Source organism: Musca vetustissima, unplaced genomic scaffold (genome assembly GCF_032173495.1).
Source record: "Musca vetustissima isolate MV318-11 ecotype Yass unplaced genomic scaffold, APGP_CSIRO_Mvet_v1 utg704, whole genome shotgun sequence".
NCBI lineage: Eukaryota > Metazoa > Arthropoda > Insecta > Diptera > Muscidae > Musca > Musca vetustissima.
Window position 1 is genome coordinate 49,013 of NW_026876336.1, and position 12,337 is coordinate 61,349.

General features: G+C 32.1%; 1 protein-coding gene across 1 annotated transcript in view; it reads left to right on the plus strand.

Moving 5' to 3' along the window:
• The window catches only part of LOC133338905 (uncharacterized), a 55,664-nt gene that overhangs the window by 20,585 nt on the left and 22,742 nt on the right, over positions 1 to 12,337 (plus strand). Inside the window, exons 5-9 of the mRNA XM_061547035.1 lie at positions 3,215 to 3,336; positions 3,412 to 3,566; positions 4,257 to 4,349; positions 6,971 to 7,212; positions 10,992 to 11,592. Of these exons, the coding sequence (XP_061403019.1) occupies positions 3,215 to 3,336; positions 3,412 to 3,566; positions 4,257 to 4,349; positions 6,971 to 7,212; positions 10,992 to 11,592 (1,213 nt within the window). The remainder of the gene's footprint in view (positions 1 to 3,214; positions 3,337 to 3,411; positions 3,567 to 4,256; positions 4,350 to 6,970; positions 7,213 to 10,991; positions 11,593 to 12,337) is intronic.

Consider the following 12,337-nt stretch of genomic DNA (forward strand, 5'->3'; position numbering starts at 1 on the left):
AAGTGTTAAACAACATTTTTTTTTCTATAAGAAAACCAGTTTTGAATTGAAGAAAAATTTAATACGGACCCCCTAGAGGGAAATTTGTTTTATAATTGATTTTTGCGTAAAGAAAAACTGCTATACAAATTATTTTCTACAGGAAAAACAGTGTTATCGAAAATTATTACAGTAGGACAAATTTCCTTCTAAAAGAAAAACTGTTATACAAAATGTTTTCCATAAGAAACTGTTACACAACATTTTATTGTATATGAAAAACAGTTTTGAATGGAGAAAATTGTTATACATTTCCCCCCACGAACATTTATATATACAACTGTTATACAAAGAAGTTTTTATTAGAAGAAGAAATTTCAAATGTTCATATTGAAACAATTTTTGTGTAACAGTTCTTATAGATGGAAGATTATTAAACCGTATTCATTCTATAACAGGTTTTCTATATAAACACAATGATCTAGTAAATTGTCCTAGGTGGAAACGTCGTATAACAATGTTCTTCAATTCAAAGCGGGATTTCGTATAGAAAAAAAAATTGTATTGTAGAAAAAATGTATGAAACAATTCCATTACAAATTTTTCTTCAGGAAGAATGCCAGTAAAAAAACTGTTATACAAAATTTTTATCGACAGATAAGTGTCTTACTAACTGGGTTTCCAATTTCTAAATTCCATTTACACACACACATTCACACAATCTAGAAAAAAAATATTATCTATATGTATGTATATTGCCTTAATCTATTGTTGTATAACTTTACATACACATTATGGCAATTACATATTAATTCTAACAAAAACTGTTACACAACTGATTTACTTTTGGAAAAGGTCCTTTGGGGACAATTTTTATAAAATCTATCACCTGTGCGTTTTTGAAACTGTTATAATATTAGACAATTTACAGTTTATCAATGTAAATTGTTTTAAATTATTTTATATGGAAACGTGTTATAAAAACAATAACTTTTATGACTGTAATTTTAGGACACATTTCTAAATTCCATTTACACACACACCAACACAATCCCGAAAAATTTTATCTATATGTATGTGTATGGTATTTTAATCTAGATTTAAATTTTTAGGATATTTATTCTTGTTCATTTCAAAGAAAGTTAAACCAACTTTTTGTCCGTCCTGCCATCATGCAGTTCCCTGGCATTTATACACATTCAAAACACCACCATCATTCCATAGAATCACTACTACTAAGACAAACTCTAGTTAAGTTTCATTTATATATTTTTCAACTTTGTTAAATTCATTTCAATTTGTGTTTCAAGTATTTGTTTATGGGCTCTTTATTGTGTTTAAGATGACTTTTGTTCAATGATTTCATTTCGAACTATGATTAGAATCTCTACTACAACAACAAATAGTTTGCTTTAAGTAGAAACATCCATATTTACACAAACACCTTTACACTCTATACATACAGTCAAAAATCCCCTCCGCCACAACCACTGATCCATAGAAGATTAATTGTAAAGGTTTTTGCCTGAAAAACATTTCGGGTGAATTTAGGTGTCGTATTTAATTTGAATTTAGTTTTTTTCTTCTATATAAACAAATTATTCTATATAAAAAAATATTAGAATTTTTTTTTAAATTTTAATACATGTAAAGTAATTTTTTCTCGTCATTTTCCCACTCTATATATGTGTGTGTGTAATTTGTTTACGTAGTAGTATAAACGTATACCACCAGTCCAGTTGTCACTACTTTCTGTTTTGTTAAGTTTTTTTCTAAAAAAATATAAATCTGTCTTTGTTTTGATTTTTTTTCTAAACAACTGCTTTTTATGCTCTGAATTCTTTTTTTTTCAAAAAAAAAAAACTAAAAAAATCTTCCGGCAAAGAAAACAACATCTTCTACTACTACTACTGCGACTACAGCTATGCCACCAATTCTTGTTCTTTATTCTTCTTTGCAAATTGTGTTGTTGTTTTTTTCAAATTTTCTTTTGTGCCTCTTTTTTGTTGTTTCATTTTCTTTTGCCAAAAGAAAGTAGGTTTTCTTATTTTGTGTGTGTGAGAACAGAAGACGAACGCCTTCCTTGCTGGGCAGGTGGGCGTTGCTTTTGTCTCGTCTTCTTGTCTTCTCTTCTCTCTCTTTCTCCCCTTTTGCAGAAAAAATCATCAGTTTAAGTTGCAAAGGTACTTATTCCAAGCCATGTAACCTGGTGTTGTTGTAGTCAGTAAAACAAAAATAGTGAACCACCAATTATTATCACCATCATCATCAGTGTTTGTGCCATGAGCCTTTTTCAAAGTCATGAGAATCCAAAGAAAATGCGTTTAGTCTTAGTTTATAGCCGAGAAAATATGTGGGGTCATCAGGGCCACTCAACCTGGATAAAGGGGAGTTATGTCTCTGACGCCCAAAGTAGTGTAACAAAAAAGAAACTTTAAACATCCCAGTCATACAAAATAAATAAGGCCAGAAAATAAATAGCTAAGTTTTTGACAAAGCCAGGATAACCAGGGATCCTGAGCAGAGATCCTTTTGCACCCTAGGTTATGTTGCTATACCAAACCCTCCCCCACAAAACTCGAAAATTTTGTTTAGTGATAAAGAAGTCGCCCACAAGCCGACCTAATGGGCGCCTCATTAACACCCAACCCCAAAAAATCTGCCCTTAGCTGAGCCCGTGCCCTGCCCTGCCCCTCTCCATCTAAATTATTTTTAATAACTAACTTTATTTTCTTCCTCCCTATGATTTTATAATTGTCGCCAAACTCTCTGTCTTTCTCTCCTACTCCTAATCGCTGTCTCTCTCTCTCAAATCTCTTTTCACACGGTGTGTTATTTTTCTTCTTACATATGTGTATGTGTGTGCATTTTGCATAAATTCTCCCAAACATATAAATATTTTTTTTACAAATTTCTCTCTCTCCACTATTAGACCTTTTTTTTAAAAAATAACCAAGATTCCAAAAACAAAAAAAATCCTATTTAACATTTCCCAAAAAAGGATAACTTAAATAATGACAACTTAACAAAGTATTTTTTTTAAATCTCTCAAATATATATTTATTGGTTGTATGTGTACTTTTTTGATAATTAAAAAATATAAAAACTAAAAAAAAATCTACAACTACTCCTTTCTCTTTCTTTTTTTGTTCTATTTTCACACTTACACAATTTAAAAATAAAAAATAAACCTAACCTCAAATCAACGCAAAAACAAAAATCTTCAACACCTTAGTGTCTCCTATTACTATGAGTTTTCCAAGGAACAGGATTATATATGCTCGAAGCCAGAAGATTCTGGCATGCATATGTGTTCGGATTTGCCACCATATCGTATTGGGCCAATGATATGTACGGGTATGTATTCCCATCCAATTGTATTCCTTATTTATACTTAGCAAAATTTCTTGGTTTTTTTTTTCTTCTCTGCAGAGCCCGCCATTCCTATGCAAGAGAATTTACCCACCAATACATCCTGCGTCAATTGGAATCAATATTATTCCCATTGTACCCAAATGAGTTTGAATCCATTTCAGGGTACCATTTCGTTTGATAATATTGGCATGGCATGGGTTGCCATATTTTTGGTAAGTTGGAAAAGAATAACAAAAAACAGCTGACAAACAAAACACTGATACCAAGATCTATTAAAAGTCTAGTGAAAGTCAGCTGTTTTTTCTCAAGTCTAACGCCAATGCCAATTTGGACTTTGTTTATGTGTTTATAATGGAAGTCAATTCACAATAATGTATTTTTTACAGCTGATATCCAGCTGGTCTCTCGGGATAACCTTATTAAAAGGCCTTGACTGAAAGCAGCTGATTCTACATCATGCTGTCAAAATATTGTTTATACCCAAGCGGATGTTAGCTGCTCAAGTCTAATGTCAAAAATTCACATAATGGATTTTTCACAGCCAACTTGAGAAGCAGCTAATATCCAGCTGGTCTGACTGGATGACTTTGTTAATAGGTCTTGTTCCCAATTAAACCAAGGTCTGTTAATAAGGTCATCCAAAAAGCAAAAACAGATGTTTTTTCTCAAGTTTATTGTCAGAAATTTAACGTTATTTACGTTTTCATAATGTAAAGTCAAATCACAATAATGAATATTGACAGCCTACTTGAGAAGCTGCTGACATGCTGCTGATCTTCCTAGAGCTTGAAAAATTTATAGCATGATTATAATTTACATAGTTGTCATTCTTTTCTGGTTGCCTAAAATTATTCCATATGTTTTCTAATTTATTATCCAAACTTTTTATTTATTTCCTGCAGGTAATATCCTTAGAAGGTTGGACAGATATTATGTACTATGTACAGGATGCGCACAGTTTTTGGGATTGGATCTATTTTGTGCTATTAATTGTTGTAAGTATTCAATTTCAAACTCTATTTTCTCCCAAAAAATAAAGATAATCTCAAACAAGAACACATTTCAATTCTGAGTTGTAATTTTCTATGGAAAAAGATTCCTCAGATTCCTCTGAGGTGTCTTTTTTATAGAAAAAGTTTCTCAAATCCTTTTGAGTTGTCTTTTCCTATAGAAAAAGTTCCTCACTCCCTCTGAGGTGTCTTTTTCTATAGAAAAAGTTCCATAGGTCCCTTTTGAAGTATCTTTTTATAGAAAAAATATCCGCAGACCTCTCTGAGGAGTCTTTTTGCTATAGAAAAAGTTCCTCAGATACATCCGAGGTATCTTTTTCTATAGAAAAAGTTCCTCAGATACATCAGAGGTATCTTTTTCTATAGAAAAAGTTCCTCAGATCGCTCTGAGGTGTTTTTTCTATAGAAAAAGTTCCTCAGATCGCTCTGAGGTGTCTTTTTCTATAGAAAAAGTTCCTCAGATCGCTCTGAGGTGTCTTTTTCTATAGAAAAAGTTCCTCAGATACCTCTGAGGTGTCTTTTTCTATAGAAAAGGTTCCACAGATGCCTCTGAGGTATCCTTTTTCAAAGACTTCTTAGTTCTGTAAAATCTGAACACAGTTTTCTCTATTATAGGTTAGGTTCATGTTGAATATTAACTTTAAATGCAAATATGTCAAAATTAGTTCCAATATATCCGAAACTATTGGATATATCGGAAATATTTAAAAATGTAAATAACTTTAAATGCAAATACGTCAAAATTATGTGATGTTTCCAATGTGATGCCATTCCCTGAAATGAAATAAAAATATAAAATTAGTGTTTGTATCTAAAACAAAGAATAAAAATTTCAAAAATACGGTTTCATGAAAACTAAAAGGTTCCAGATATATTGAAACCCTTTTCAAAGCTATGTTTATTGTCATACCTCCAAAGAATCGGCTTGCTCTTGAGCAAAGAAGTTCAAAAGAACTATTCCATAAAAGGAACGATCGGTACTAGTTCAAGTTCTTTCATTATTCTAGTTACTTTCGTTCCAGTCGTTCCTTTTGCTCTCGTTACTCTCTTAGTTCTTTTTAATGCAATCGTTCATTTAGATCTTTCAAATTAGCCAATAATCGGTTGAACTAAAATGTAAGGAAATTAGGAAAACAACATATTGTACCTCAGTATACTTGTTGTAACGCCATTGAGAATAAATGCCATTGCTAATTAAATGCTGATTCTATTGTAAGACATATTTTTTTATGAACTACTTGAACTAATTCTACATAGCCGAATCTCAATCGCACAATACTTTTATCATTAAATATTTGTTCGAATAATAGAATTTGATCTGTGGAGAATTTTTAATCTGTCTGATGATATCTTCGCCATAAATATTCCTCAATTCCTACTAGGATTTCTATAGGTCTATTTTATAAGAAAATACTGTCGTCCGAGGTATAAATTCCATTCGACATGAATCCGTCCCAAACTTGTTCCTTTTGTTGAGCGAACCGAAAAAGATCGAACCATTTCAGAAACAATATTACCTAATTCTAGTAATTTCCGGTCTTTTCGCCCCAACAAATGGAAACTCAGCTATTATTTCCAATTTGTAGTCTCTTAAACAAAAAAGGATTATGCAAATGAAACTCCAGCCAGTCCCTTGTCAAAATCCTACAATGCATAATTTCTTTTCAGGGAACTCTCTCTTTCTTTTCCTAAACGCTTCATTTCATAAACTCACAAGAAATATTTCTTTGAGAACTTGCCATGGCAGGTGGTGGGTGTGGTGACTTGTTGAATGAATTGTTCCTTAATATCGAACAAAACAGCTCTCCATTATACTGGCAAAGTCAAAAGGAAAAGCAATCATTGAATTCAAATTGTATGTATTGGAGGCAAACAAAAAACAAGAAAAGAAAATGCTTTTCAACGCCTTCTACACACATTCCTATGAACAAACCATCTACGAGTAAGCCCATAACCATGTGGGTAGGTGTAAATATGGCTGAGACGACAAAAGGAAAAACTTTTTTCCATTTCCCCATAAAGTTTTTGGATTTGCTAAGCAAAAGTATGTGATTTGAATGCTGATGAAGCAACAGCATAGACGCGAGAACAAGAAAAATCTTTATAAAGTTCAAGAATGTTCGCATGTATGTAAGTCGATGGCATACCCTTAGATTTCCATTGTTGTCATCCTCAATGCTGGTGAACGAACACATTTGCAAATGAAAAAGTTCCAAAACCATTTTCCAAGTACCATGAATATTGTAAACTTCAACGATGAATTGAATAAATCGGCTGGAACATCGTTGGAAACAAGACTGGCTGACTGACAGGCAGACAGACAGACAATGCCGAAAAGGACTAGCGTCACGACCATTACCACAACACTTAGGGGATTAAACTGTGAACACTGCCAGCACTGAGACACAAAGGAATTGAATTGAAAATCATAAAATATGAATGTGTAATCATTACGGCAAAAGGGTTTGAATTTGTAATGGAAGAAAAAAAGAAAAACGAAAGGAAAAGAAAATCCTCCTCAAGAATAAAAATAAACCCGAAACACGTGAATAAATAATTTTTAACTTAGAAATAAATTAACATCATTTTTTATATTCCTCTTACAGATCGGTTCATTTTTCATGATCAATCTCTGCCTTGTCGTCATTGCCACCCAGTTTAGTGAAACGAAAAAACGCGAAATGGAACGTATGCGCCAGGAACGGGCCCGCTACACCTCCACCTCTACACTGGCCTCCAGCACGAATAATTCCGAACCGGCCACATGTTATGCGGAAATCGTGAAATATATTGCACATCTGTGGCGCCGCTTCAAACGACGAATGATAAAGAAGTACAGATTATATAAGTATGCTCGATGTATTTTCGATTTTTCTTAATTATTTTTTCAGTTTTTCTGTTTTTGATTTCCGTTTTTTGGTTTGAACTTGTGTTCTCTTGTAAAACCTTACCTTACCCCCCCACCCGTGGACATCATAGCCAATGAAACACAGCACTATTGACAAAACAAGAATATTCAGCATACACATATATATCCTAATTATATAACAATAACAACAAAATAACCTATATTAAAACAAAATTTTAATTTTGAATTTCAAAATTCCAAATACCACTAGCTTCCATTGCAAAAAAACTGTTTTCCTTCCTAAAAATACATAATTTTATAGCTTACCCAAAAATAAATTAGTTTTCTAGAATAATCTTGTTGCGGAACCAACTACTTCAAAGGAACTATTCCGGAAAAGGAACAATCGGTACTACGTCCCTTTCGTTCATCTAGTTCCTTTTGTTCTAGTCCTTCCTTTTTGCTTTCGTTCACCAAGTTCCTTTTGATCCAATCGTTCATTTAAATCTTGATAGATGGATCTTGATTTGCACTCTCTGATATTTTTACCGATAACTTTGGAATTTGAACAGATAGAGAATAATGACTTAAAAATAATTTAAGGCCACATTCTTCCTCTTTTTGAATCTCTTTGTTTCACAGAAAATTACGGAATATTTCAAGAGTTATGGTCCGATGAATAATATCATCCAAAATATTCAAAGACTGAAAAAAATCATGTAGTCTGATTTTTTCCCAATAACTCTAATATATTCATATACAGGAAAATGATTTAAGTAGGGTTTGAAGAACTAGTCTTCCTCTTTGAGAATCCATTTATTTCATTAAAATATTTCAATTATTTCAAAAGTTATGTCCCGAGCAGGAACATTACGAAAAACCTGATATAAGGGGAAAATTTTTCGTATTCAGATATTATTTCCTATTACTCTGTTATATGATCAGTTGCAGAAAAATTTTTAAAATATGAATTAAAATACCCTATCGGAATCAATTTATTTCACGGAAATATTCCAAGTATTTCAAAAGTTATGTCCCGAGGAAGAGCATTACTGAAACCCTGATATAATGAGGAAATTTTGCGTACACTAATATTTTTACCTATAACTCTGTTAAATAATCAGTTACCGAAAAGTAGTTAAAATGTAATCTAAAGCACTAGTCTTCCTCTTTCTGAATCCATTTATTTTACGGAAATAGCCCGAATATTCTAAAAATTAGGACCCGATGAATAATATTACCCAACATATGCAAAAGCTATAATACATTTCGTACTGTAATATTTTTGCCGATAACTCCAAAATTTTATAAGTTGCAGCAAAATATTTCAAATATAATTTAAAGTTCCAGGCTTTTTCTTTCAGATTCCATTTATTTCACAGAAATAACCCGAATAGTTGAAAAGTTATGACCCAATGACTAATATTACCGAAAATATGCCAAAGCTGGAATAAATTTCGTACTCTTATATTTTAATCGATAACTCCAAAATTCGATCAGTTACAGACAATATGTTCAAATGTGAATTAAAGAACTAGGCTTCCTCTTTCAGAATCCATTTATTTCTTAAAAATATTCCGACTCATTTCAAAAGTTATTATCCAATGAATATCATTACCCAAAATATGCAAAGACTGGCATAATTTTCGTACTCATATATTTTTGCCGATAACTCCAAAATTCCATCAGTTAAAGGTAAATGGTTTGAATATAATCTGAAGTACTCAAGTACTCAAAAGTTATGACCCAATGACTATTATTACCTAAAATAAGCCAAATCTGGGATAAATTTAGTACTCTGATATTTTTATCGATAACTCCAAAATTCGATAAGTTACAGAAAATAGGTTCAAATGTGAATTAAAGTACTAGGCTTCCTCTTTCTGAATCCATTTATTTTTATGGAAATAATCGGAATATTTATTTCAAATTTATGATCCCATGAATAATATTACCCAAACTATGCAATTTTCGTACTCTGATATTTTTGCCGATAACTCAGATATTTTGTAAGTTACATAAAAATGGTTCGAATATGATCTCAAGTATTAGTCTTCTTCTTTCAGAATCCATTTATTTCATATAAATAATCCAAACATATAAAAAGTTATAGCCCAATGAATAACATTACTAGAAATATGCAAAAACTACGATAATTTTCGTACTTTGATATTTTTACCGATAACCCTGATATTCGATAGGTTACAGAAAAATACTACAAATAGAATACACAATACTCGCCCTCTTCTATCAGAATCGATTTGTTTCACTATAATATCCCCAATATCTCAAAAGTTATAATTTGAAAAATATAGAAGAAATTATTTCTTCTTTAAAAACGAATGAGCATTTAATTCTGGCCTCAAGATATTTTCTTCATACTGCCCATATTTTTCGGTAGTTTCGACTAGATATGAAATTCTTTTTTAAATTCAAATAACTTTAAATGCAAATACGTCAAAATTCCAATGTTTCCACCACGAATTCCTTTCAAAATTCAAATAACTTTAAATGCAAATACGACAAAATTTGATGGCTCCAGTTTAAATCCTTTTCCATGTTTCTCTTCGAATCCCTGAAAATAAATAGAAAAAAAGAAATGTTAATAAAATTATGTACAACAAAGGAAACAGTTTTTTATACCACAACACTGCTAATAAAACTAACCAAGCAAAACATTAGGAAAATTCCACACCTTAATTCGAAATTAATGCCATGGAAAAATTAACCGAAACTATAAACCCCTGACAAGCATATTTATATTGGGGCTATGGAGTTGTGATAATTTTTATGAGAGGAATTTGAAATCGTTCTCAAAAAGTTTCTCGTTTTCAATTCACCCGTTACCTCTCAACAAAATTATCAAACTCCTTTGCCCTGATTTGTATATAACACAACTAAAAATCGTATAGCAACAGTCCTTTTAATATAACCAAGTATATTACCTAGAGTAGAGCTTCAAAATTTATTTTTTCTATAACAAAAAAAAATATGCTGCCTCCTCTTTACTACTAACCTATAGCCGGAAACTGGAAAACAAAAAATTCTTATTTTTTTAAAAAATTTTCCCCAAAATCCAAAAATATTTTAATGGGATCGATAAAACAAACAAAAAATCGTAACTAATGGATCATAGTTTCATCGTCAATGTTCAGTGCTATATATTTATTATAGAATAGATTATGCAACCAAAAAATTAAAAATTAAATCAAACCATTGTTGCAATTTTACATTTTCCGTTTCCCATTATGAATTTAAGTTTGTCTTTCCTTAACTAAATTCAGTTAGTTTTGTTAACGTACTTTGATTTATGGCATACTGTGTGCTAATCTTGATTTTGCATGTCTTGGCAAAAATATGATTTTGAAGCTGAGTTGGAAATTTCAGAAAAAAAATAGCTTAGCTTAGAACTGCATTTGTCACAACATACCGAACCACCAACACCATCACCCTCACAAATACCAACTAAGATCAGTGATTCTGCCATGTGTCACCCTACATGCATGTCTCTCTCTCTCTCTCTGTTAGCCTCCATTTATTTCTAACCTCAATATTTGAGGTCTCCATTCAATCCTCATTAGTTAGTAATGCTGAAATGTTGATTTGAAGCAAATGAAAAAAAAAATCCAAGATCTAATTTTTTGTCATAAAATATTGTAAAGATGTCATCTTTACAAAATTGTTTTTTCTTAGTTAATTTTTTACAAAATCTAGAAGTTTTACTAATCCCCGGTTTTGTTTGTTCTCCAAAAAACAACACCCCTTCCATTCTATGGCAGATATCAACAACAACAACGCAAGGAAGGCCTATTGCCAAATGCCGATAATCTAACATTTTCACCATCCCGCATTAAATGTCATCATCCGAAATGCCCCAAATATCCTGGACCACCCCGAAAACCTTCCAACATTCAGGATCAAATGATAACGGTTATGGTACCGCTGAATTCCAACAATAATTTAAGTGGCAACAACAATAATCACAACGCGCAGCCACAACAAATGGCAGCCGGTACAAATATGCAACAAGCTCAACAGCAAGCGGGTCAGCAACAGCGTTCAAGTTCCACCACCACAACTACCCAAACCCCAATGGCCTTAATAAATGGTCTCAACAATGGCAATAATTCGCAGACAGCGCGCCATCATTCGTCGTCGGAAAATTCTGTACAATCGCTGGACAATGGTTCCGCGGCAGGTATTAAGAATGGCAGTGGCGATAACAAAAGAATACAAAATCCGACTAAGGCAGAGACGGAGTCTTTGATGGGGAAACAACAGTTACAGGTTGTGCCGAGTCAGCAGCAGCCACCATCGCAGCAACAGAAAACAATTCTATTGAAATTTCCACAAAATTTAATGGAAACTGATCAGCTGATTGTGAGTATTGCCACATTTTTTTTCTAGATAAAAACAATTTGCTGAAAAAGATTTCAAATAAATGAAATAAACTTTTAAAAACTATACCGCCGACACACTCCTAAGATAGCAGACGAAATGTCCAACTCTGGGCGTTTCCTAAGATTTAAGAAATACCAGATTTGGGTTGTTGCGAAACGAACTGATTCCATTTGTTCCATGATCTATCAATAAGGTTAGCCAGCAAGCGAAAGTCAGCTGTTTTCTATTTCTCAAGTCTAATGTCAAGAATTTGTACTTTGTTTACGTTTTCATAACGGAAGACAATTCACAAATTTGAAACGTACAATAAAAAAATAGTTCGAACAAAACTTAAAGTACTAACCTCCCTCTTTCAGAATCCATTTATTTCACTAAAATATTCCAAGTATTTCAAAAGTTATGTCCAGAGGAAGAACTTTACGCAAAGACGGTGATAAGGGGACAATTTTTGGTACTCTGATATTTTTACCTATAACTCTCGTATATGATCAGTTACAGAAAATTAATACATATATAATCTTAAGTACAAGTCTTCCTCTATCGGAATACATTAATTTCGTGAAAATATTCCGAGTATTTCAAAAGATATGTCACGAATAAATATATTACGTTGAGCAGGATATCAGTAGAAAATTTTGAGTACTCTGATATTTTAACCTATAAGTGTGTTATATGGTCACTTACAGAAAAATAATTAAAAAATGAATTAACGTACTGGGTTTTC